The following is a 27,831-nucleotide window of genomic DNA, read 5'->3' on the forward strand; positions in this document are numbered from 1 at the left end:
CTGTCCCTGCCCACAGCTGGGCAGGGCTCTCAGGCACTGTCATTTGTGTAGGTCTTGTGCAAATGTGACCCTGTCATGTCAAAGGGCTCCTTGTGGCTCTGAGCAGGGCTTATCTCCCGGGGTTCATGACATTTCTCAGGGCTTCCCCTCTGCCCTCCTACCTGAAGCAAGGTGGGCTCTGGCCCTCAGGGTCTGATATGACCAGGTCCCAGAACTTTTGCCACCACCAACATTTTACACCAGATATCAAAATGTAGGCTCAAGCCAGGCATGGTGATAATCCTGTAATCCCATAATCCCAGTGGCTCAGGAGGCTGAAGCAGGAGGATCATGAGTTCAAAGCCAGCCTCAGTAATGGCGAGGCCCTAAGCAACTCAGTGAGACCCTATCTCTAAATAAAATACAAAAAAGGGCTGGGGATGTGGATCAATGGTCGAGTGCCCCTGAGTTCAATCTCTGGTACCAAAAAAAAAAAAAAAAAGTAGATTCAGATCCAGCAGGTCTAGGAAGGTGCTGAAATGTGGTATTCTTTATAGGATTCCAGGTGATGTTGTTGCTACCAGCCTACAGACTACACTTTGAAAGGTTCAAATGCAACTACATAGAACAGCCTTGTTAAAAGGTGTTTGCATTTGCCCAGGAGGTGATGGAGGCCAATGGAAATCATTGACTTCACCAAGAGTTGATTCGCTGGGAAAGTAAAAATTCACCAATTTAAATGCTAATCTCATTCAAACACCTTTTCCCTTAGAGCAGGAGCCCCACTGACAAGGGACCTGACCTGTAGACCCTTGGTGACTCCCCTAGCCAGGGAGCCCCAGTGGGCATGAGCTTCCCATGCAGGAGCCTTGGCACAGAGGAAGAGGCTTAGGAAGCTGGTAAGTAATACTGGTCCATTCATTCACATACCCCCTAGAAAGCCCCGCCTGCTGTGTGTAAATCCTAGTGCTAGATGCAAAAATGGATTGCAAAATGAATTGAAAAGCCCCCTTCTCTCTCTCTCTCGCAGTTCCAAGTCTAATGCAAGTATTCTTAACCACGGGACCCTTCTCTCACCATATATCCCCTACTCCCTGCTGGTCAGAAGCATCCCAATCCTGCCCCATCCCTTGAACTCAAGCTCTCTGGGGAATCTTGTTCTGCAGGGACTCAGCCACTGTCTACAGCCCCTTGAGCCTACAAGAACATCCCCCACAGACCCAAGATGTCCTTGGGGAACTGGGGAACAGGGGCCAAGAGTTGTCCCACCTGGGGCCCTGGAGGTGGGGCCAAGACAGCCCCTGTGATGGGAAGCAGTTGAGCTCAAATCCTGACCACAGCAAAACAGTTAGCAGATGTTTCTCCGGGAAAGACCCTTAGAGTTAACGGCCATGGGCCCTGCAGGGGGACAGGCTGGGGGCAGGGACCAAAGCCTTCAGGGCAAGGACTGACTACATAGACCTGTGTGGGTGCATTTGAGTGGCCACTGCCAGCAAGAGGACCAGGGGCATCCTCTCCAGGAAACCCACACAGCTCTTGGGGCCAGACGTGCCTTTGTTCCTGACGACGGATGAAACCCAGGACAGGCCAGATGGGCACTGTCCCTGGGGGGCTATGCCTTGGCCCCAGGCAGTGCAGGGCCCTTTTGCAGCTATTGCTTCTGGGCCTGGCTGTAGGTGCCCAGGATCTTCTGCCCCCAACAGCAGCACCATGGAGCAGGGATCCAGGCCTCAGAGCCCGAGCAGGAAGCAGCCCCTCCAGCCTGCAGAAACTGTGGGGCAGGTAATGGGCCACGTGTGTTGTGGGGGACCCTATTGTTCTGGACAGGAATGAATAACCAGAGGGGTGGGAAGGAAGGAGCAGCCTGAGACAGGATCCTGGTCAGGTTCTCTGCCAGGGCTGCTTGTAATACTTATTACTTTTAAATGTTGTGTTAAGATACTTTTTATCTTGACTTGTCAGTCTTCTGGCTCTCCTTAAATTATGCATCAAGGCAAGTGGCTCACTGGCTTCCTCCCAGTCCTTTGAGTAAGGCAGATAAGGAAGTGCTGGTAATGTGTGTGGCAGGTGGCAGGTGGTGGCAGTCCAGAGCACTAGCTGGTGTTGCAGGTGATGCCTTCCACATAGTCCCCAGGTAATCAGACCCTCAGCAAATGTCTGTCCCTTTCTCCAGGAGCTCAAGTCCTCCCAGGGAAAATCCCAGGGTAGGTTATGTGTGGGGCGCAGCATGTCCCAATTTATGATATGACCTGAGCCCCCTCCCCTCTGTTTGTGGTGGAAAGTCCGTGGACAAAATACTGAGTATCTGATCCATTTATGACACTCTCTGGTACAACACCACTGGTACACTCCAGTGGGTGCTAATCATTGAAGGGGAAGAACCTCCCCCTCAGTGGCCCCTCAAGGAAGGATCTGCTGTTATTCCCTTTTTACAGATGAGGGTAGAGGTCAGAGAGGTGAGAGGTGGGGTGAGCTACCTAAGGTCACACAGATCATGGGCAAAGACCCCAAGACCTGAGCTTGATTCATCCAGCTCTTTGCTGTTTCCTTCCTATAAGCTGGTGGAGTTGATGAGTTCACCTAAGTGAGGAATTCTAATTGGGCAAGGACCTTGCAGTCTAGTACCTGCCCAGAGGATGTAGGGTTGTCATAGTGAGAGGCTCCAACTGGATGAGCTGGCTCTCTGCTACATTAGGAGTTCTACCATGGAGGTTGGGTCAGCACCTGTGGTATGGCCAGGGTGAGGGACTCAACGTACTACAGGGACTGTTGAGCAAACAGTCCCAATCAGGGTCAGGTTCTCTGCCAGGGCTAGTTTTCTGAAGGAACAAGATTTACCCCAACTCACAGTGAGAGGAGACCCAGAGAGATGATAGTCACAGATGTGTTGCCCGCAGGACAGAGACTGACCTAGAATAGAAAACAGGTAGAGGATTCCACCTGGGAAAGGGTATTGCAGGTGTAGAACTCTCAGGAAACTCCTGGTGGTTGGCAGGGCTGCATCTGGTGGGTCTTGGGATGAAGGTAGTCTGAGAGGAGGCTGGGCAGAAAGCCAGGCCCAGACCCAGAGGTCCTATCCTGGGAGCACACACTTCATCTGGGAGAGTCCTGGGGAATATTTATAAGGAAGCAACATGACTAGACTTAAATGGGTGGGAAAGGTGGGGATCTGGAATTCGGGAGACTCCAGGGAGGATTTTGTGGTGCCCAGGCAGAATTTAATAGATAAAGGTCAGATCCAGAAGGTAAAGGGAGAAGCAAGAACTACCCATTTCTCTCTCTCTCTCTCTCTCTCTCTCTCTCTCTCTCTCTCTCTCTCTTTCTTTCTAGGGGAGTCTTGCTAAGTTGCCCAGGTTGGCCTGGAACTCAGGATCCTCTCACTTCAGCCTCACAAGTAGCTGTGATTATAGCTGTGTGCCACTGCTCCTCACCCCCTGATGTCTTGATGGGCAGTTAAGAAAGTGCATGACCATATTGGCAGGTCCTGTATTTTAAACAAAATGGTCCAAGAGAAGGAGTATTCTGCAAATAATACTGTGAGGGGAGTGAGGGCTTGGCTTAGTCTTCTCCAAGAATGTTCTCTTACTGATTTATCTGTAAACATTTCCTGGGAGTTAGACCTGGGGAAACAGAGAGGGTGGGCCTGAGCCAAGGGGACCTGACTAGTCTTGGGGACAGACCAATGGTCTTGTTCAGGGGCAATAAAGGAGGAGGTTATTCTTTCTATGTTGTGGATGCCCAATCAGGTCTCACAGGTGGAGGGGCTCTGGCTGGTGATAGGAGCACCATGCGAAAACAGCAGTGGGCAGAGTGTGGAACATGGGCTCCAACTGCAGGAGGGAGCTCCCCATGGGCAGGGGCTGTGGCTTGCAAAGTTCCTGAGCTCCCAGCCTTTGTCTTGCAGTCTAGGAGCAGGAGTTGGAAGGATTTAAACAGGGGGCGGTCAGGGTCGGACTTGCATTTTGAAAATGTTGACTTACAATGAGAGGCTGGTGAGAAGCCAATTCCAGGAACCAGTCAAAGGTAGAAGACAGAGACAGGGTGATGGCAGGGGTTCAGAGAAGTGGGTTGGGACCACAGCCTACACCTGGGAAAGGGGATGAGGCGCAGGTCCAGGCAGTGACCAGTTGCCAAGATTCCTATGAATTTAGTGAATTTTCTAATTTTTATTTTTCAGAAGACCATTATTTTTTTTTATTCACAGCAGTCAGTCCCCTGATCCCCTGAGATTTGCTTATTTTTTCACATGCTCAATGTGTTCAGTCCATCCCAACACATTTCACTCATGTTACAACTCCATCCTGGAATTTCCAAAAGTCTCATGCTATTATACTATTAACTCAGTCCAAAATCTCAGTTAAATGTCATCAGTTCAAAAGTCTCAGATCTCATTTTTTTAATCATATGAGGATGATACTCTGCATATGATACATCTTAAGGCAAAATTCCTCTCCATCTGTGAATGTCTTTCTTGTTTTTCTTCTTTCTCTCTTTCCCTCCTTCCCTCACTTTCTCCATTTTATACCTTTATTACATTGGTGGGACAGGCAGGCACAGAACACCAGTTTTATATATTCTGGGTTAAGTTGGAGAGAAAATGGGAGGAAAAAAAGAAGCCACAAATATCAGACAATATCAGAAATTCAGTCAGGCAAATTTCATTACATTTTAAAGACTGGTAATAGTTTTCTAGGATTTGCAACTCTACCTCTGGTCTTGAGGCTTTGGCCTCTGGACTTACATAGTTCTACCCTCAAAGTTATTTTTCCTTTTATATGAAGGGTAGCACATATTTGCAGCTGAGTAGTTTCATCAGCTACTTTCCTGATTGTAGAAGTTTGAAGGTACAACAGGCTTCTTTAATTTTAGACTTAGAGAGTGAATTTAAAGCTAGAATACTAGAACCCTGACTGGGAAGGAGTGGTCTTTCTCATGGACTGTCAGAGGGAGGCTGCATTTCTGGAACCAATAACACTGTCTATGATTTATAAAATTTTATGATTTGTAAAATGTGTATTCCTTTTAATCAAGAAAAGATTCTATAAATGTATCTTGAGGGAATAATTAAAACTACCATTAAATATTATAAATGTGTCCGTGGGGAAAAAGTGGAAACAAATTGTCAAAGGATAGGGGAGGCAAAAATAAACTATGGTACTTCCATGGTAGGGAATACTAAACAGTTATTGAATATAATGTTTTTTTGAGGTCTGTAATGACATAAAGATTTCGAAACAAACTGCAATATGTCCTACTACCTATTTTATTTTAATGTACACAAAGTAAAATTTATTCTTTTTGGTATAGCAAAAATTAGTATAAATTTAGAAAGAACAACAGACTCATGTATCCACCACTTCAATCAAATACAGAATATTTCTATCACACCCGTCCCTGCAATTTCCCTTTGTCCCTTTGTAGTCAAATACCATAACCATGGTATCGAGTTGTCTCTTTTTGACCCTATGGTTTTGCCTTTTCTAGAATATTGTATCAGTGGAATCATACAGTTTGTAAAGTGTGTGTGTGTGTGTGTATTCTGTAAATAGTCTCTGTGTGTGTTTTACTGGGAATTTAACCCAATGCTTTACATATCCTAAGCACATGCTTTACCTCAGAGCAATATCCCCATCCATGTTCTATAAATGGAATCATGCAATATGTATCCTTTTGGAACTGACTTGTTTTCCCCTCCTTAGTCTAATTTTCTGGATATGCATCCAGGTGGTCGGATGTATCACAGGTTTTTTTTTTCCTTTTTTTTCTGAGTAGGATTCCAGCTATGAACCCTTTGGATCTGTGCTCAGTATAACACCTTTGCAATTCATCCATGTTGAATCTTTACAGTATTTGTCCTTTATCAATATTTTGTTACTTTTTTGCTAGGTAATATTTCATGTATGAATATTTCACGATTTGTTTAACCATTCACCAGTTGAAGGATATTCGGATTGTTTTCTATTTGGGGAAATGATAAATAAAGTTGGCATAAATATTTGCATACAAGTTTGCTTTTAAACCTAAGTTTTCATAGATACCTAGGAGTAGGGTTTGCTTTGGGTGTATTTATTAGAAACTGCCCCTGACAGCCACTAATCTGCTTTCTGCCTCCATGGTTTTACCTATTCTGGATATTTCATATAGAAGGAAGCATACAATATATGGTCTTTTGAGTCTGGCTTATTTAACTTAGCATAATGTTTTCAAGGTTCACCCATGTGTAGTATGTGTCAACACTTCATTTTTTAATGAACAAATAATGTTCCATTAAATGGCTATATCACACTTTGTTTATGCATTCATTAGTCAATGGACCTTGGAGTAATTTCCACTTTTGGTTATTGAGATTTGTGCTTTTATTAACATTTGTGTACAAGTTTTTGTTTTAATACTTGTTTTCAATTCTTTTGTGTATATGTCTAACAGCAGAATTGCTGGGTCATATGATGACTTTGTATTTAACTTTTTGAGGAACCACCAAAATAATATTCATAGAGATTGTACCATTTTACATTCTCACTAGCAATGTGCAAAAGTTATAATCTCTCTAAATCCATTTAAATACTTGTCATTAAAAAATTCATAGCCATCCTACAATCTATGAAACGGCATCTCATGGCAGTTTTGGTTTTAAAATCAATCCAATTATTTTTGAAAATAAAAATTGTGATTATAAGTAATTATTTTTGAAAATAAGAATTGTGATTATAAGTAAATCACTTTTATTGGCTGGCTTCAGAAATCATTAGAATCTTTATAGTATTTGTCCTTTCTGTCTAGTAACAGGGCTTGTATCTCTTGCGTACTTTTTTAAATTTTAAAAATAGTTTTATTCATGTGGGTTTTGCATCCATCTCCCTTCCTCCCTCTCTCTCTTCCTTCTTTCATCTTTCTCTCTTTCTCTTTCTTCTTGATCTCTTCTCTTTTTTTTGAGATGGAATTTTGCTGTTTCCCAGGCTGCTTTTCAACCCTTGGGCTTCAGAATCCTCCCACCTGTCTCCTGAGTAGCTGGGACTACAGGCACACACCACCATGCCCGGTGGTTTTGGATATTTCTTATTAAGCTATTCTTAGGTGTTTTTTTATTCTATTGCTACTGAGAATGCAATTTACCCCATTACACAACCTAATTCATTATTGATTATGAAAAGAAAGTTGCCATTTTTCCCCCAGTTCTGGGGATTGAACTCAAGGAGGCTCTACTGCTGAGCTATGTCCACAAGTTTTCCCATGGCCAAGCTGGACCATGTAGAACCTATGCCAGTTTCATTTTTATATTTTGAGATAGGGTCTTATAATTTGCCAAGGCTGGCCTCAAACTTGTGATTCTTCAGCCTCAGACTCTGAGTTGCTGGGATTATAGATGAATGACATAGTGCCCAGGAAAAGTCACCAATTTTAATATACTGATTTCTTATTTCATTTAGTAGTCTTTCAAACTGATATCTTTATTTCTAATATTGATACTCCCAGTTTATCTTATTGCATTGTTTAGAACCTCCAGAATGATATAAATGAAAGTGACAAAGGATGTTATGGCTTGTTTTCAGACTTTAATGAGCATGCATGTAATATTTCATAGTTAAGAGTGATTATTGCTTGCATGGTGGTGTAGCTCAGTGGTTGACCACTTGCTAGCACATGCAAGGCCCTGGGTTCCATCCCTAGCAGCAAGTATATCTTCTAGTCATAGCTTAATAATTGTTTCTTTTTGTTTTTGGGAAATAGATTTTGGATGAATGTTAACAGGTTTTAATTGTTAATTATTTTATTATGTTTTTGTCTCGCTTAATTAAAAACTATTTTCAAAAATTTTCTGTGACACCAATGAAACTTAATGTTATGCTAAGTGAAATAAGGAGACTCAAAAGGACAATGACTATATAATTTCACTCATATGAGGTACTTAAACAGTAGGCAAATTCATACAGATGGAAAGTATAGTAGAGGTCACAAGGGACAGGTGGCAGGCAGTGGGGGATAAGTTATTACTTAATGGGTACAGAATTTCTATTTAGAGAGATGAAAAAGTTCTAGAGATGGGTGGTGGTGATGGTTCCACAACAATGCACTGAACTAGACAGTTAAAAATGGCGAAAGTGGAAACTTATAAGCTGTATATGTTTTACCACAATTTTTTAAAAAAGGAAATGTAACAAGCAGGAGAGAGATGGAATGATAAATATTGTAGCTTTTATTTTTCATTTTTTTTGTGGTACTGGGGACTGAACCCTACCACTGAGCTACATCCCCAGCCCTTCTTTGTTTTCTGTTTTAAGACCAGCTCTCACAAAATTGCCCAGGCTGGCCTTAAACTTGTGATCTTTGTGCTCCAACTTAATATAATACTTTTTTTTTAACTGATTTTTTTTTGTACCAGGGATTGAACCCAGGGGTACTTAACCACTGAGCCACATTTTCTTATTTTGAAGCAGGGTCTTTCTAAGTTGCTTAGGGCTTCGCTAAGTTGCTGAGGTTGGCATTGAATTCACAATTCTCCTACCCTAGCAGGCATGTACCATCATGCCTGGCCAACCTAATATAAACTTTTAAAATGCACTTCTGCATTGCTTGTATAATATTTTTAAAATCTTAAAACAAAAAAGGATTTTTAAGCAAAAAGTTGTGTATTTGCCTCCTACTGCTTACTGGATGAGCTCTAAGGTGGAAATGCAACCTCCTGATAGAGATGCATGCATCCAGTTAGTACCAACTCAATGCTGCATCTTTGTAAGAAATTGATTTGCTGATTAAAATCAGCAAAGGCAAAACCTAGATCTTCTTGTAGATTTGGAGTCTCAGAGAGTCATTTTAGTTTTCTTAATATTTCAGCTTTAGTTTAACTTCAAAAAGGGTGTTTAGATGCAGCATCTAAGGACAGAGAGGTCATTTTACTGTGGGAGGCCACAGTAAAATTACATTAATTACAACTGATTTACTGTGGTCTGAATCTATAGTGACTCTAGTTTTCCAGCCTGGGGAGCAAGAGTGTTTATGGTCATTGTGATAAGACAGCAAGAGAGCTGGGTAGACGAAGGGTGTAAATCTCATTTAAACATGATTTTGAGCTTCCTGTTGGGCCTCTGGCTGAAGACGGTCAGTAGGCAATTCAGGGGGAGCCAAGGTGGTTTTCAGCTGAGATCGTCTTGAGGCTTACCATATGGACAGTAGTTGGACTGCATAGTGTGAGATGATGGAGGATGGCAGTGGTGGGTCTGGGGACTAGAATTCAGGCATGGTCCATGGAGAAAGGGAGACCAGAGAAGGAGGAGATACCCCAGGAAGAGAGTTTTTTTAAAAAATTATTTTAGATATACATGACAGTATATTTTGACATATTATACATACATGGAGAATAATTTATTCTAATTAGGATCCAATTCTTGTACATGATATGGTATTTCACTAGTCATGTGTTCATACATGAACATAGGGAAGTTACGTCTGATTCATTCTACTGTCTTTTCTATTTCTATATCCCCTCCCTTCCCTTCATTCCCTTTGTCTAATCCAATGAACTTCTATTCTTTCCTCCTCCTTCTTATTGTGTGTTAGCATCTGCATATCAGAGAGAACATTTGGCTTTGGTGTTTTGGGATTGGCTTATTTCACTTAGCATGATAGTCTCCAGGGCCATCCATTTACCAGCAAATGCCACAATTTCATTCTTCTTTATGGCTGAGTAATATTCCATTGTGTATATATACAATATTTTCTTTTTTTTTATTTTTAATTTTTTATTGTGGGTTGTTCAAAATATTACAAATTTCTTGACATATCATATTCCACACTTTGATTCAAGTGGGTTATGAACTCCCACCTTCACCCCATACACAGATTGCAGAATCACATCAGTTACACATCCATTGATTTACATATTGCCATACTAGTGTCTGTTGTGCTCCGCTGCCTTTCCCATCCTCCCCCCTCCCCCCTCCCCACCTCTCCCCTCCCCTCCCCTCCTCTCTCTCTACCCCCTCCACTGTATAACCCTGAGGGTCTCCTTCCATTACCATGCAATTTCCCTTCTCTCTCCCTTTCCCTCCCACCTCTCATCCCTGTTAAATGTTAATCTTCTTCTCCTGCTCTTCGTCCCTACTCTGATCTTAGTTACTCTCCTTATATCAAAGAAGACATGTGGCATTTGTTTTTTAGGGATTGGCTAGCTTCACTTAGCATAATGTGCTCTAATGCCATCCATTTCCCTGTAAATTCTATGATTTTGTCATTTTTTAATGCAGAGTAATACTCCATGTGTATAAATGCCACATTTTTTTTATCCATTCGTCTATTGAAGGGCATCTAGGTTGGTTCCACAGTCTTGCTATTGTGAACTGTGCTGCTATGAACATCGATGTAGCAGTGTCCCTGTAGCATGCTCTTTTTAGGTCTTTAGGGAATAGACCAAGAAGGGGAATAGCTGGGTCAAATGGTGGCTCCATTCCCAGCTTTCCAAGAAATCTCCATATTGCTTTCCAAATTGGCTGCACCAATTTGCAGTCCCACCAGCAGTGAACAAGTGTACCCTTTTCCCCACATCCTCGCCAGCACTTGTTGTTGTTTGACTTCATAATGGCTGCCAATCTTACTGGAGTGAGATGGTATCTTAGGGTGGTTTTAATTTGCATTTCTCTGACAGCTAGAGATGGTGAGCATTTTTTCATGTACTTGTTGATTGACTGTATGTCCTCCTCTGAGAAGTGTCTGTTCAGGTCCTTGGCCCATTTGTTGATTGGGTTGTTTGTTCTCTTATTGTCTAATTTTTTGAGTTCTTTGTATACTCTGGATATTAGGGCTCTATCTGAAGTGTGAGGAGTAAAGATTTGTTCCCAGGGTGTAGGCTCCCTATTTACCTCTCTTATTGTTTCTTTTGCTGAGAAAAAACTTTTTAGTTTGAGTAAGTCCCATTTGTTGATACTAGTTATTAACTTTTGTGCTATGGGTGTCCTATTGAGGAATTTGGAGCCTGACCCCACCAACTGTAGATCGTAGCCAACTTTTTCTTCTATCAGACGGCGCGTCTCTGATTTGATATCAAGCTCCTTGATCCATTTTGAATTAACTTTTGTGCATGGCGAGAGAAAGGGATTCAGTTTCATTTTGTTGCATATGGATTTCCAGTTTTCCCAGCACCATTTGTTGAAGATGCTATCCTTCCTCCATTGCATGCTTTTAGCCCCTTTATCAAATCTAAGATAGTTGTAGTTTTGTGGATTGGTTTCTGTGTCCTCTATTCTGTACCATTGGTCCACCCGCCTGTTTTGGTACCAGTACCATGCTGTTTTTGTTACTATTGCTCTGTAGTATAGTTTGAAGTCTGGTATCGCTATACCGCCTGATTCACACTTCCTGCTTAGCATTGTTTTTGCTATTCTGGGTCTTTTATTTTTCCATATGAATTTCATGATTGCTTTCTCTATTTCTACAAGAAATGCCGTTGGGATTTTGATTGGCATTGCATTAAACCTATAGAGAACTTTTGGTAATATCGCCATTTTGATGATGTTAGTTCTGCCTATCCATGAACAGGGTATATTTTTCCATCTTCTAAGATCTTCTTCTATTTCTCTCTTTAGGGTTCTGTAGTTTTCATTGTATAAGTCTTTCACCTCTTTTGTTAGGTTGATTCCCAAGTATTTTATTTTTTTTGAAGATATTTTGAATGGAGTGGTTGTCCTCACTTCCATTTCAGAGGATTTGTCGCTGATATACAGGAATGCCTTTGATTTATGCGTGTTGATTTTATATCCTGCCACTTTGCTGAATTCATTTATTAGCTCTAATAGTTTCTTTGTGGAGCCTTTTGGGTCTGCTAGGTATAGAATCATATCATCTGCAAATAGTGATAATTTAAGTTCTTCTTTTCCTATTTTGATGCCTTTAATTTCTTTCGTCTGTCTAATTGCTCTGGCCAGTGTTTCGAGAACTATGTTGAACAGAAGTGGAGAGAGAGGGCATCCCTGTCTTGTTCCAGATTTTAGAGGGAATGCCTTCAGTTTTTCTCCATTCAGAATGATGCTAGCCTGAGGCTTAGCATAGATTGCTTTTACAATATTGAGGTATGTTCCCGTTATCCCTAGTTTTTCTAGAGTTTTGAACATAAAGGGATGCTGTACTTTGTCGAATGCTTTTTCCGCATCTATCGAGATGATCATATGGTTCTTATTTTTAAGTCTATTGATGTGGTGAATAACATTTATTGATTTCCGTATATTGAACCAGCCTTGCATCCCAGGGATGAATCCTACTTGATCATGGTGTACAATTGTCGCGACCCCTTGCCCGCAAGGAAGACGCAACTCGAGAATCTTCTTTCAACAGTTTATTCAGGTCCCCTGGATATTTCTTCTTCTTCCTCTCGGGTGCCCCTCCCAGCCTTAATAAAGCATCCCAAGCCCCTATGCAAAGCTGCCGCGTGGAACTTTCTCACAGGGTGATGAAAAATCATGTGCCAACTTTCCCAGATAAGAAATTGTTTGTCACAGACCACAGCGGAGCCAGCGCCATCTTGTAATGGCGACCATAATCTGCAGAAACGGCAGAAGCGGCTCACCACAGTTCCCCCTTTTCTGTTTTATTAAAACAATACAGGCGAGAGTAGAGGTCCTATCCCACTGTGCAGAAGTGGCTGCATAGTATGGCTCAGTCCCAAGGAGGGCCCTTCCCCAGATCTGAGGCCATATCAGCCGACGCCTTTTTTCGTGGGGCGGGGCGTGGACGCGTCTAACCCGCATGCAATAGGACATGCTCTCCTTGAGGTCCTCGTCAAGGATCACTCAAGTGCAGTGCCTTGCCTCGCATCCTGTATCGTGACGATGGTGGACGAAGGGGGATAGCTGAGGCTGAACTGTGGCTGTTTATAATGACAAACAAGTTGACAGCACCCTGAAAGAAAGGCACGGACTTTAAGGCGATAGAAAAGCACTAGTGTGGAAACCCATCTGCGTGCAATGGCAGTAAGACCGGCAGAGTGCAAGGGCTTTCCAACACTAAGAGAATAACAAGGAAAGTCATGTCGATCCCAGTGCAATGTTATAATAACTTGGGGTGTAACGACCATGACAAAGGTTTACTGCTTAAGATGCGCAAGCCAGACTTGAGGTGAGTTGCCATTTTCTAAAGCTGCAAGAGCTTGTATGATCATAGCCTTTTCTTGTGCATGGCGAGTTTTAAGGTGACAGAGAAGCCACAAACAAAGCACAACACTGAAGCAACACATTGCACCAAAAATGCCTACTCCCACCCACTCTTTGAAGAAGGAAAAAGCAGAAGATATCCAATCGGTGAATTGACCCAAAGTCACTGGTTCGACACGGGTACTATTCAAAACAGCAATCTGAGTTAGTTGAGACTGGATCAAGTTTTCTGCTTCCATGGACCAGGTTCCGGATAGATACTCTCCGATGATGCGGGAGGCATTCCTGGAATCATTAAATCTGACAGAGGTTATGCATAAATGTGCACGTTGGTCAACACAACCCAAAAGCACCAAGTCGGCCAATTCTTCTACCTGAGCTTGGAGTAAATCTATTCTTTGGTTGGCAGCTAAAATCCCTGACAAAATATGTTGATTAATTGAATTTTGGGACTCAAGTATGGTAGAAGTTTGTTGAACAACTTGATTAATGGTGGCAGCAGTTTGTACTTGACTGGCCATGGCCACTCCGGCCGTAACCGCTGCAGCAGCAGACACTGCCACAGCTGTCACTATAGCTGCCGTAATTCCAAAATCCCTGCGGACTCTAAGTAGCTCAACAATGGGGAATTTATCTGGGTCCGCAGTGACTGGGATTGGGACAAAGGTTGGAATTTTCATAACCACTGCTACAGTCCAAGAACCATTCCAACACTCAGATAAGAGACAGGTAACACTAGAACAATCCAGCATCCCTGACGAGGTGTCATTAGTCAAAAGGAGCAAGAATGGGGATTGGACGCAGACCATCGCAGGGGGCAATGTGGCATTATATAGCAAAGAGTTGAACGAAACAGATGTAAGTCTATTACCCCGTTCACTCTCGCGAACAGTACCAGAAACATTAGCCAGCCAGCTTCTGACTCCCAGCAATTGAGCCAATGCAGAAATATCAGCTGAAGCCCCCTTCTCATTGGAAATCAGCCATTGAAACCAGGACCAACCTACTCCTGTAGAGGAGTTGGCACTATGGTTAAAGTTATAAACATACCTCTTAAGAGAGGGGGAAAAGGAGAAACCCTTAGCAACTTGAAGTCTCTCCCAAGAATGATCCTGACAAGGCGTAAATATTGGGGGGAAACCAAGATTAGGGGTACAGTAAGGAGAGGCCTTGAAATGAGTGGCATTGTAAGTACTATTAGAAGAAGGAGGCACTGGGATTAGTACCTTGGAGATCATAGCCAAGGTAGTTATGTTAAAAGCAGAGCTATTTACAGGGGTCCCTGAACCTAATTGCTTCCCTGAAACTACTTGGCTCAGTACGGCATTAATAATACTCCCTGAGACCTGATTGGACCGCAATGGGTCCTCCCAGTTAGTCAAATTTTTGATCTTAAGGCTGATGCAATTAGCGTTTCCAAGGCTGAAACAAAAAACTCCTGTGAGATTAACCTGAGATTGATTAAAAATGCTCTCCACGTCCCCTCTAGGAGAGGCACAGGGAGCAGACATCTCACATGAGGTAGAGAAAAGAGTGGGGAGGACACTAGAACTACCATGAACCGGCATCGGCATTGGCCAAGCCCGTGCCACTGCCCACCACTGCATTGGTGTCGTCTGTGCCATCGGCACCAGCACCAGAACCAGAGCACGTAGCAGAGTGAAGATCCTCATCACAGGGTTGCTGTGGTATCTCTTGTTGTTGGTCGGTTGATGTCAAGACTCTTCTTGTCAGACGTTCAGGGACCCACAACGGCTCCGTGCGATCCTGGGGAAAAACACATACAGATCCTCGTGCCCATGTCAGCACGGGGTCGGGGCCGTTCCATTGGCCCGTAAGAACATCCTTCCACTTAACATAGCCAATCACAGAGGGCTGAGGGGACACATGTCTATCGGCCACAGAGTGACCATGAATATCCAAATTCAAAAAATTAATGGTAAAGAGAGCTAAGGACAGGCGTTCTTTAGGAGTGTGTTCAGCTCCTATTCCCCCTTTTTGTTTTTGTAAAGTTTCCTTTAAGGTGCGATGAGCACGCTCAACAATGCCTTGTCCTTGAGGATTGTAAGGCAGACCATGAGTAAGTTGCACTCCCATGGTAGAACAAAAGGATGTAAATTGTCTGCCAGTATAGGCAGGTCCATTATCAGTCTTAAGGGATGCAGGAGCACCCCATGCTGCCCATGCTTCTAGGCAATGAGTAATAACATTACGTGCCTTCTCTCCCGACAAAGCAGAGGCATGAATAACTCCAGAGCACGTATCAACAGAAACATGTACATACTTGAGGTTACCAAAGTCAGGTATGTGCGTCACATCCATTGGCCAGACAACCAATGGCTTCAATCCCCGTGGGTTCACTCCATAAGTAGGGGGATGAAGAAATGTGACACAATGGGGACATTGTAATACTATCTGACGAGCATCCGCTCTTGAAATGGAAAAACGCCTGCGCAGCGTTAAAGCATTAACATGGAAATTTTGGTGAAATAATTTAGCCCCCTCTAAGGAGGAAGCCAAGCATATCAACTGGCCTCTAGTGGCTGAGTCTGCACAGGCATTACCCTGTGATAACGGACCAGGAAGAGAGGTGTGAGCCCGTATGTGCATTGGATAAAAAGGAGCAGTGCGGCTACAGATAAGTTGTTGAAGCTGATTAAAGTAAGCAGATACATTATGGGCATTACTAATAGCTCCCACGGCCTCCAGGACTTTGAGTGCTTGTACCACATAAATGGAGTCCGAGATAAGATTAAAAGGAAAAGAACATTGTTTAAAAACCTCAATAACAATTTGCAGTTCAACCCATTGTGGATTACCAGGAGCAAATTGATGCTGAACAGGGGGAGAATCATTAATTACATAAGCTCCCATTCCAGACTTGGAACCATCAGTGAAAATATTAACAGCCCCCGGAATTGGGTTGGGTGAAGTTACCTTAGGGAAAATGATGGGATGTTCTTTAACAAAATGGAGTAATGGATGGGAAGGGTAATGATTATCAATATCCCCTAGAAACGAGCAACATAGAATAGCCCAGTTGTCTAGAGTAGCACACAAAACATTAAGCTGAGCCTTAGTATAGGGTATAATAAGAGAAGAAGGTGATTGTCCGAAAAATTGAATGCTTTGGTGGATCCCTTTAAGTGCTAACGCTGCAACAGCATCAGGATAGTATTCTAAAGATTTTCCTGGGGATATATGTGGGTGGATCCATAGTAAAGGCCCATCTTGCCACAGTACTCCAGTAGGCTGCCGCATAGTGGCAAGCACACATAACTGGAAAGGTTTATCACTGCGGAGCCTGCATAGAGTAGCATGTTGTATAGCTTCTTCTACTGTTATAAGGGCTGCCCTGGCCTCTTTGGTGAGGCTACGAGGAGAAGCAAGATCTGGATCACCCTTAAGGGTAGCATACAAAGGCTGGAGCACACCATTAGGAATATGTAAATATCCCCTTATCCAATTAATATCTCCCAGCAGTTTTTGAAAATCATTCAGAGTTTGGAGATCCTGAGTTCTTATGGTGATTTTTTGTGGTTTCAATTTGTCATGCCCAATGATTGCTCCCAAATACTCAATAGAATTCCCCGTTTGAACCTTTTCAGGTGCGATATGTAGCCCATATTGAGCTAACAGCTTTACTAAGTCTCTATAGGCCTCATTAACTATCTGCTCTAACTTAGCGGCCAATAACACATCATCCATATAATGAATGATCTTGATGGAGGAATACTTATGTCTGAGAGGTGCGAGTGCCTTCCCCACATACATCTGGCACATCGTGGGACTATTAGCCATTCCCTGCGGCAACACTACCCACTCAAACCTAAGATCTGGCTCCTCGTGGTTACACGAGGGAAGGGTGAAAGCAAAACGTTGTGAGTCTTTAGGATGCAAAGGAATAGAAAAGAAACAGTCTTTAATGTCAATAGCAATAATATGCCAGCCCTGAGGAATAGAGGAGAGCAGAGGCAGCCCTCTTTGAATGGGCCCCATAAGTTGCATTTGAGCATTAACTGCTCGTAAATCATGCAGTAGGCGCCACTTTCCTGATTTTTTCCTAATAACAAATATGGGAGTATTCCATGGAGAAGTGGAAGGTTGGATGTGACCCAAGTCCAGTTGTTCTTTGATTAAATTATGGGCTGCTGCCAATTTAACCGAGGGAAGAGGCCACTGAGGCACCCAAACAGGCTCCTCGGTGAGCCATGTTATGGGTATTTGAGCCCCAGTGGCCCCTAGGAAAAACCCAGACCAAATCTGTTAAGCTTTTGATGACCTTGCACAGGATGCCTACGCCCCTGTAGATGTTTTCCTAGTCCTAGACCTGGCCTATACCCCATATTTTGCATAATCTGTTGAGACGCCGGGGAATAGTCATTACTAAGAGTGAACCCCATGTCTTTCATCAGATCACGACCCCATAAAGAGATAGGTAAATCAAGTACATAAGGCTGAAAAGTGCCATTGTGTCCTTCTGGGTCCTTCCAAGATAGATGTCTACAGCTGATTTGAGGGGCTTGGGCATATCCCAAACCTCTCAGTGATTGATCTGAGAGCTGCACCGGCCACCCCTTTGACCAGTCCTTTTGTGCAATTATACTACGATCTGCTCCAGTATCGAGCAATCCCAAAATTGATTTGCCTTCTATGGTTAAGTTTAAAGTAGGACGGTCATTCATATCTAAGGACAAATAAACAGAATTCCCTCCAGTAACTCCAATCTCATCACTTGTCCTTGAAAAGGAATCAGCAGAAAAGCGGGTATGCAGGCTGGGTAGAAGTAACAATTGGGCAATCCGATCTCCTGGGGAAATAGATACAATGCCCCTTGGAGCTTCCACCATAACTTTTATTGTCCCTACAGTATCAGGGCTAATAACTCCAGGAAAGACATGAAGACCTTGCAAAGTAGAAGATGCACGTCCAATTAGCAAACCTACAGTGCCAGGCGGTAAAGGCCCTTTGAACTCAGTTTCCACCAATTGGACTCCCATCTTAGGTGTTAATACGAGTCTGGAGGTGGAACAGAGGTCCAATCCCGCGGCACCTGTAGTGGCTCTCCGCGTCTCATGGGATGGCGTAGAGATGGCCATGTCTCGGGTTTGGGTGTGACATTCTCCATTGCCCCATATATTTGTGGGCCCTGGGGTCGGGGGCCCCTTCGGCCGTTTTTTGGCCCAGCTGAAATAGGCTGTCCATGGATGTCCCTCATTGATCTACACTCTTTTGCCCAATGCTTCCCTTTTTTACATTTTGGACACAGCCCTGGTTGACGAAAGCCATTGGAAGGGCCACCGTGAGGGGGTCCAGTAAAATTATCTTTTTTAGGACATTCACGTCTGAAATGACCGGGCTGACCACAATGGAAGCATGTTCCGGCACCAGGATTGCCCCTTTTTGCCACCCGAAGGACAGCAGCTGCAAGACCTGCATTAGTTAAAGGTCCTCCAATCTCTCTACACACTTTCATCCATGCTTCTATGCCCTTATTTTTATAAGGAGTGATTGCCGCTTTACATTCCTTGGTGCATTGTTCAAAGACCAATTGCTTGATAAGGGGCATGGCTCTATCAGGATCCCCAAAAATCTTTCCAGCAGCATCCACCATCCTTGCTACAAAATCTGAAAAAGGTTCTGTAGGGCCTTGTAGAATCTTGGTCAAATTGCCAGACACCTCTCCTCTATTTGGAAGCGACTTCCATGCCCGGATACAAATATTGTTAATTTGATCATATGCCTCAAGAGGAAATCCTGTTTGTTGATTTGCAAATCTACCCTGTCCCAAGAGCATATCCTTGTCCCAATGGGGGTGTCCCGCTGCATGGTTTTGGGCGGCCTGCTCTATTGCGCCCTCTAGCACGAATGCTCTCCAGTCCAAATATTTACCCGGGGAAACGCAAGCCCGAACAAGGCTAGCCCAATCAGAGGGAGTCATACAGTATCTAGACAGATTTTCCACCTGAGTCAGCGTGAAGGCGGCATCCACCCCATAAGTGCGTACAGACTCCGCCAGGGTCTTCACAATTTTAAAATCTAAGGGTTCATGGACTCTTCCCCTGTTGTCATCCTGAAAAACTGGATAAGCAAGACCCATCTCAGCGTGAACAGCCCTCCATGTTTGGGCATGGAAAGCTCTTCCCGAAACGCCCCCGCCATCCGGCGGTGGATCCGGGGGATCGCTTTTCTTGAGCCCTTGCTTATCTGTGTTCCCTTCTCCTACAGCTAAACTCCCTAGCTGACGAGACAGCCTCTCGAGCGCTTCATCCTCATCCTCCTCCTCCTCTGACCCACTTTCGCATGGGGGTGTACGCAGCGTACTGAGATCTGGATACAACCGTTTCCTCCCCCGTCTCATGCTCCGCACACTCCCATCCTCCGGAGTCACTTCACTTTCTGCCATCTCCGATTTTTCCTCATGCAATCGCTCTAAAACCTCCTGTCCTTTAGTAAGTGCTTCCTGACATCTATCATCTGTAAGGCAACTACGGACCATTTTCCAAAGGGGTATCACCCCACCCTCTAATATGCCCTGCTCAGAAGCAAAGTCAAGATCTTTGCCTAATTTATCCCAACTAGGCACAGTAAGGCTGCCCGAAAATTCGAACCACGGTGCAGCGATATCTATCTTTTGTAAAAATCTCTGTAAAGTACTATGTTTCACTTCCAGTCCCTTGGAACGTAACAGGCCATCTAGGGCCAGGAGAAGCGGACTTGAAGATGCGGCACCCATGACACAACAACAAAGAAAGCACAAAAAAAAGAAAGCGAAAGTAGGAGCGAAAGTACACAGTGCAGCTGCAATAAAATGTAAGGCTCTCTCTTTCATTACAGAGGAGCTGTCCCGCTTTGGTCGCGGATCCCACTTACTAGGGACTAACCCCGCTTTGATCGCGGATCCCACTTACCTGGGACTAACCCCGCTTTGATCGCGGATCCCACTTACCTGGGACTAACCGGTGCACCACCCCTGACTGTTGAAAGTTCTGGTTCCCGGGTCTCGGCGCCACTTGTCGCGACCCCTTGCCCGCAAGGAAGACGCAACTCGAGAATCTTCTTTCAACAGTTTATTCAGGTCCCCTGGATATTTCTTCTTCTTCCTCTCGGGTGCCCCTCCCAGCCTTAATAAAGCATCCCAAGCCCCTATGCAAAGCTGCCGCGTGGAACTTTCTCACAGGGTGATGAAAAATCATGTGCCAACTTTCCCAGATAAGAAATTGTTTGTCACAGACCACAGCGGAGCCAGCGCCATCTTGTAATGGCGACCATAATCTGCAGAAACGGCAGAAGCGGCTCACCACATACAATTTTTTTGATATGTTTTTGTATCCGATTCGCCAGAATTTTATTGAGGATTTTTGCATCTAGGTTCATTAGAGATATTGGTCTGTAGTTTTCTTTCTTTGAAGTGTCTTTGTCTGGTTTAGGTATCAGGGTGATGTTGGCCTCATAGAATGAATTTGGAAGTTCTCCCTCCTTTTCTATTTCCTGAAGTAGCTTGAAAAGTATTGGTGTTAGTTCTTCTTTAAAGGTTTTGTAAAATTCTGCTGTATACCCATCCGGTCCTGGGCTTTTCTTAGTTGGTAGTCTTTTTATGGTTTCTTCTATTTCCTCAATTGATATTGGTCTGTTTAGGTTTTCTATATCCTCCTGACTCAATCTGGGCAGATCATATGACTTCAGAAATTTATCTATGCCTTCACTATCTTCTAATTTATTGGAGTATAAGGATTCAAAATAGTTTTTGATTATCTTCTGTATTTCTGAAGTGTCTGTTGTGATATTGCCTTTTTCATCCCGTATGCTAGTAATTTGAGTTCTCTCTCTTCTTCTCTTCGCTAGCATGGCTAAGGGTCTGTCGATTTTGTTTATTTTTTCAAAGAACCAACTTTTAGTTTTGTCAATTTTTTCAATTGTTTCTTTTGTTTTGATTTCATTAATTTCAGCTCTGATTTTCATTATTTCTTGCCTTCTACTTCTTTTGCTGTTGTTTTGCTCTTCTTTTTCAAGGATTTTGAGATGAAGTATGAGATCATTTATTTGTTGGTTTTTTCTTTTTTTAAGGAATGAACTCCAAGCAATGAATTTTCCTCTTAGAACTGCTTTCAATGTGTCCCATAGATTCCGATATGTTGTGTCTGTGTTTTCATTTATCTCTAAGAATTTTTTAATTTCCTCCTTGATGTCTTCTATAAGCCATTGATCATTCAGTAACCTATTGTTCATTCTCCAAGTGATGTATGCTTTTTCCTTCCTTCTTTTATCGTTGATTTTCAGTTTCATTCCATTATGATCAGATAAGATTCATGGTATTATCTCTACTCCTTTATATTGTCTAAGAGTTGCCCTGTGACATAATATATGATCTATTTTTGAGAAGGATCCATGTGCTGCTGAGAAAAAAGTGTAACTGCTTGATGTTGGGTGGTATACTCTATATATGTCAATTAGGTCTAGGTTATTAATAGTGTTATTGAGTTCTATAGTTTCCTTATTCAACTTTTGTTTGGAAGATCTGTCCAGTGGCGAGAGAGGTGTGTTGAAGTCTCCCATGATAATGGTATGGTGGTCTATTAGACTCTTGAACTTGAGAAGAGTTTGTTTGACGAACATAGCTGCACCATTGTTTGGGGCATAAATATTTATGATTGTTATGTCTTGTTGGTGTATGGTTCCCTTAAGCAGTATGTAGTGTCCCTCTTTATCCCTTTTGATTAACTTTGGCTTGAAATCTATTTTATTTGATATGAGTATGGACACTCCTGCTTGTTTCCGAAGTCCATATGAGTGATATGATTTTTCCCAACCTGTCACCTTCAGCCTATGTATGTCTTTTCCTATCAAATGCGTCTCCTGTAGGCAGCATATTGTTGGGTCTTGTTTTGTGATCCATTCTACTAGCCTGTGTCTCTTAATTGGTGAGTTTAAGCCATTAACATTTAGGGTTATTATTGAGATATGGGTTGTTCTTCCAGCCATATTTGTTTATTTCTGTTACTAAACATGGTTTGTTTTCCTCTTTGATTATTTTCCCCCCCTTTACTGTCCTACCTCCCACTGTTGGTTTTCATTGTTATTTTCCATTTCCTCTTCCTGTAATGCTTTGGCGAGGATGTTTTGAAGAGATGGTTTTCTAGCTGCGAATTCTTTAAACTTTTGTTTATCGTGGAAGGTTTTAATTTCATCTTCCATCCTGAAGCTTAATTTCGCTGGATACACAATTCTTGGTTGGAACCCATTTTCTTTCAGTGTTTGAAATATGTTATTCCAGGATCTTCTAGCTTTCAGAGTCTGTGTTGAAAGATCAGCTGTTATCCTGATTGGCTTACCCCTAAATGTAATCTGCTTCCTTTCTCTTGTAGCTTTTAAAATTCTCTCCTTATTCTGTATGTTGGGCATCTTCATTATAATGTGTCTAGGTGTGGATCTCTTATGATTTTGCATATTTGGCGTCCTGTAGGCTTCTAGGATTTGGGATTCTGTCTCATTCTTCAAGTCTGGGAAGTTTTCTCGTATTATTTCATTGAATAGACTGCTCATTCCTTTGGTTTGGAGCTCTGTACCTTCCTGTATCCCAATGACTCTTAAGTTTGGTCTCTTAATGTTATCCCATATTTCTTGGATGTTCTGCTCATGGTTTCTTAACAGTCTTGCTGAGCTGTCTATGTTCTTTTCCAGTTGAAATACTTTGTCTTCATTGTCTGATGTTCTATCTTCTAAGTGTTCTACTCTGCTGGCAGTATTCTCCATTGAGTTTTTAAGTTGGTTTATTGCTTCCTGCATTTCTAGGATTTCTGTTTGTTTGTTTTTTATAACCTCTATCTCCCTGTATAGTTGATCCTTTGCTTCCTGGATTTGTTTGCGTAATTCATTGTCGAAGTGATCTTTCATTGTCTGATTTTGCTGTTTAATGTCTTCCTTGATACTCCAGATCATCTGAAGCATGTATATCCTGAATTCTTTATCTGACATTCCATCTGCTGCAGCTGTTACCTCTTCTAAAGTTGCGTTGACCTGCATTGCTTGTGGTCCTTTCTTTCCTTGTCTTTTCATACTGCTTGCGTATCTTTCCTGCAGGCGCGGGCGGCGGCTCTGCTCTCTCCTTATTCCAATTGGGGTGTCGTGGCTACCACGCCGGCAGGTCACTGGGCCTGTTCTGTGCGCTGGCGGTGGCTCTGTTCTGCCCCTACTCCAATTGGGGTGACGAGTGTACCACGCCGGCAGGCCACCGGGCCTGATCCGCCGGTCGGTTGCAGGTTTGCCTACCCTGCAGGCGCGGGCGGCGGCTCTACTCTGCCCCTACTCCAAATGGGGTGACGTGTCTGTCGTACCAGCAGGCCACTGGGCCTGTCCCGCTGGTCGGTCGCAGATCTGCCCACCTTTCGGGCACAGGTGGAGGCTCTGCTCTGCCCCTACTCCAATTGGGGTGTCGTGACTACCCCGCCTGCAGGACGCTGGGCCTGTTCCTGGCACGGGCGGCGACTCTGCTCTGCCCCTACTCCAATTAGGGTGGTGTGTGTACCACGCCGGCAGGCTCCTGGGCCTGATCCGCCGGTCTGTTGCAGGTCTGCCTACCTTGGAGGCGCGGCGGCGGATCTGCCCTGCCCCTCCTACCACGCCTGCGGACCCCTGGGCCTGATCTGCAGATTGGTCACAGGTCTGCTCTCCCTGCGGGCACGGGTGGCGGTTCCGCTCCGCCCCCACTCCAATTGGGGTCACGTGACCACCACACTGGCAGGGCCTGATCCGGGCGTGGGAGAAGGATCTGCTCTGCCCCTACTCAAGTTGGGGTGATGTGTGTACCACACTGGCAGGCCACTGGGCCTGACCTGCCAGGCTGTCACAGGTCTGTTTACCTTGCAAGCGCATACGGCGGCTCTGCCCTGCCCCTCCTACCACGCCCATGTACCACTGGGTCGCGGGTCTGCCCACCTTGCGGGTGCTGGTGGCGGCTCCGCTCCGCCCCCTCTCCAATTGGGGTCACGCGGTCACCACGCTGGCGAGCCGCTGGGCCTGCTCCGGGCGCTGGCGGCGGCCCGTCTCCTCCCCTCTGGCTCGACGACAAATTGAGGAGACTCGGGTGTCTGTGCCTCACCCCCTCTACCAGGAGACCAACTGTTTATGTTGCCGCTGGTATTGATGAAGTTCTCTCCTCTGCCGCTTTCTGATGACATCAGATCTCTGCCATGTTGGTATCCTATGCGAATGGCAGCATTTCGTTCCCCTTGCCGGGCAACCAAAGCAACGGGTGAGTCCTGACCGGCCCTCAGCAGGACCCGGACCGAGAAGCAGTTTCCGCGGGCTCGTAGCCCCGGGCCAGGGAAGTTCCGGGAGCCGGAACTGGGCCGCTCCGTGCTTGGTGTAAGCTCCTATAAGTGTAGGCTCCAAGAAGCAGTCCCCGCGGGCTCAGTTCCGGGAGCCGGAATTCGGCCGCTTAGTGCTTGGTGTATGCTCTGATAGGAGCAGGGTCCAAGAAGCAGCCTCCGCAGGCTCCGCAGCCCTGGGCCAGGGCGGTTCTGGGACGGTTCCGGGACGGTTCCGGGAGCCGGAACTTGGCCGCCCCGCGCTCGGTGTTCGCTCCGATAAGATCAGGTTCTAAGAAGCACCCAGGCACTGAACCCTAGCAATCTGTCTGCAAGCCGCAGGCGAATTGCAGCCTGAAATTACCTGTTCTATGGCTGAATGAGCTGCGGTCAGTCGAAAACAACAATATTTTCTTTATCCAATCATCTGTTGAAGGGCATCTAGGTTGCTTCCATAGTTTTGCTATTGTGAATTGTGCTGCTATAAACGTTGATGTGGCTGTGTCAGAGTATTATGCTGGTTTTAAGTCCTTTGTGTATATACTGAGGAGTGGGATAGCTGGTTCAAATGGTGGCTTCATTCCACGTTTTCTGAAGAATCTCTATACTTCTTTCCAGAGTAATTGCACCAATTTTGGAAAGAGGGAGGACCTCGTGCTGCATCCTTCAGAGATATCCAGTACAACAGGAGTGGGGAAGGGACCTTGGATTTAACAATGATGAGGGCCTTATAGGCCTTAACCTGAGAGGTGTCAGAGGGAGATGGGATTGAGAGCCAAGGGGATTCTGCCACATCTTCAGCATGTGAAACAGTGCCTGGTGCAAACGGGCTGAAGAATGGATGGATAGATGAATGGATAAACAGATGGATGGACCAATGGATGTAAAGATATATGGGTCTGTGCTCAGAGAGATGACTAGATAGATGGGTGGGAAAAAGTGCCCTGAAAGATCAGAGAAGGCCTCAGGAATGAGACGGGACTGAGCTGTGTCTTTGAATAGGAATGAAAGCCGAGGGGTCTCCACATAGGAGCACCTTAAGTCAAGAATGACTCAGTACTTATGGGTCCAGGGAGGAAGCTAGCCCAGCTAGACCATGGGAAACATGTGTAAAGGAGACTCAGAGGCCCTAAGATGACCCAGTGCAGTACTCCTTGCCATTCCACACCCACCCGAGAAGGCACATCACTCAGGGACTTGCTGAGTACTTACTGTGCCCAATGTTGTAATCGTCATCAACCATCTCAGAGATGGGGGAGGTGGGGGCAAAAGTGGGGTGACTCTGAGGCCATGGATGACACTTGCTTGGGACAATGGGACAGGCCTCTGGGGAGCTGGCTGATAGCCCACCTGCCTTCCACTGGGGTCATAGCTCACTCTATTCTCATCATTCCCAGCAGGTTCCCACTCCAGCCTGGCCCCCAGGGGGCAGGCCCCAGATGCTGGTTCCATGGGTTTTGGTCTGAGCCTCAGTCACCGTGGTTCATCTTTGGTGGTGGAACCCAACTCACTGTCCTAGGTAAGTGACTCTCACAGCCTTTCCCAACCTTCCCACCCCTTTGCTGTTTTAGGACTGTTCATTATCTTTTTCTTGGATTTTTCCCCCCCTCTGCCCTCCCCAGACTAAAGGTCTTATCCATTATCTTTTTTCATGGAGTGTGGAGGTGGTGGGTGATCTTTGGGTAACCATCGGGAAGGTCCCAAACAGAATGCTAACAGTGAGATACAGCCTGCCCAGGGTCCTGGGCTGGGGGTTTAGTCAGGGATGGGGCTCTTTCCCTTCTTCTAGGGTATTTGCCAAGTGGAGGCTAGGGGCCAAGTCTAGTGAGGGAAACCAGGCCTTAAAGAGCCTGGTTTTTGGGCCTCCAGCATCTGGGCTGGGGGCAGATGCTCATCTCATCCAGGCCAGGAGACCACATAGGAGGCCCAGAAATATGGCTGGGACTGTGACCCCAGACTGTGGGACTCAAGAGGTCATCCCAAGTAGAGACCATCAGAGGGCAGGGAGAGGCGTCTGACTCACTCTAGGCTCTAGTTCTTTGGACCTCTGCTGGGCCATGGAGACATGGACTTAGAGATGGGGCAGATGAATCAGAGTCTGGCCTTCCCAGTATGGCCATTAGGGCAAACACTCATTTGTTCCTGAAACCCTTTACCTCTGGGGCCTTATGTCTCACTTGTCCGTGAGTCAGCCTACCACCTTCCTTGAGGGGCACATTTAAATGAGGGATGGTGAAATGAATGGGGGGAGTGTTCGAGATACCTGACTTCCAGGTAAAATTAGGAGTTGTCAGAGGCTGCTGGGGTGAGTGCAGGGCTGCTATATCTCATAGTCTGCCCCAAGAACATAACCAAGACGAAGGGTCTTTGTGATCAGGCCAGTGGAGACAGGGGAGACACTAGTGTTGGAGGAGCCCTCAGGGATTGTCTGATTAGAACCAACACTTGCCAGCAGAGTTGAGTGGACTGGCCTGGAGCTTCCTGTCCTCTCAGAGGATAGGCTCTGCTTCATCCCTCCACCTATCCCCGTGTAGTGGGCATAGGCTTGGGACCTCCACACATACATTAGGACTATCCTTCTAGGCTGAATGGGGACCCCCACTTCACAGTAGAGGCTCTGGACACTGGAAGAATAAATGGAGGTGGGACCCTGGACTGGGATGAGGGCTTAGTTGCTGAGGGTTAGATTCCAAACTCAGACTCCAGAAACCAAGTGGGAGGGAGCACAGTCTGTCCTGGGGGCTGCAAGAGGAGGGACTGGGTCAGGTAGAGGTAACCTGGGAGAGGTAACTTGGGAAGAACTTCCAGGAATATTCAGAGGTGTCAAGTGGAAAGGCGGAGGGAAGGAGGGTCCTCAGTTGGACAAGATGGCCACACTGTGAATGGTCATAGAGATTTTAGGAGTGTGTGAGTGTGTGTGTGTGTGTGTGTATGTGTTGATCCCAACACTTAAAATCTCCTCTAGTGACTCATACTCCCTCTTCTATTCATACAGACCAGCCCAAGTCTGCTCCCTTGGTCACTCTGTTCCCACCCTCCTCTGAGGAGCTCCAGGTCAACAAAGCCACACTGGTGTGTCTGATGAATGACTTCTACCCGGGCACTGTGATGGTGGCCTGGAAAGCTAATGGCACCACCATCACCCAGGGTGTGGAGACCACCCAGCCCTCCAAACAGAGAAATAACAAATACACGGCCAGCAGCTACCTGACTGTGACACCTGACCAGTGGATATCTCGTGGCACTTACACCTGCCAGGTCACACATGAAGGGAACACTGTAGAAAAGAATGTGTCTCTTGCAAAGTGTTCTTGGTCTCCAACCCTCACCCCATATGCAGAGACCTAGAACTGAAAAACTCTGGGGAGGGGTCCCCCCTCCTACCCTTAACATCCCAAGCCCTTTCCCTG

General features: G+C 45.1%; 1 protein-coding gene across 1 annotated transcript; it reads left to right on the forward strand.

The window, feature by feature from the left end:
• Positions 1-1,487: 1,487 nt before the first annotated feature.
• LOC124077076 (immunoglobulin lambda-like polypeptide 5) lies at positions 1,488-27,831 on the forward strand. Its single transcript, XM_046421317.1, has 3 exons — positions 1,488-1,761; positions 25,819-25,940; positions 27,417-27,831. Exons 1-3 carry the CDS (start codon positions 1,550-1,552, stop codon positions 27,767-27,769), a joined length of 687 nt encoding a protein of 228 aa, XP_046277273.1. The 5' UTR covers positions 1,488-1,549; the 3' UTR covers positions 27,770-27,831.

The sequence above is a fragment of the Marmota monax genome, unplaced genomic scaffold (assembly GCF_021218885.2).
Source record: "Marmota monax isolate L192 unplaced genomic scaffold, Marmota_monax_Labrador192_F-V1.1 WCK01_AAM20220418_F8-fsc00157, whole genome shotgun sequence".
Lineage (NCBI taxonomy): Eukaryota > Metazoa > Chordata > Mammalia > Rodentia > Sciuridae > Marmota > Marmota monax.

Coding starts and splice junctions, on each gene's coding strand:
- LOC124077076 (XM_046421317.1), top strand. CDS start 1,550: ATGAAACCCAGGACAGGCCAGATGGGCACTGTCCCTGGGGGGCTATGC. Junction 1,762..25,818: donor CTGCAGAAACTGTGGGGCAG/GTAATGGGCCAC, acceptor CATCATTCCCAG/CAGGTTCCCACTCCAGCCTG. Junction 25,941..27,416: donor AACCCAACTCACTGTCCTAG/GTAAGTGACTCT, acceptor CTATTCATACAG/ACCAGCCCAAGTCTGCTCCC.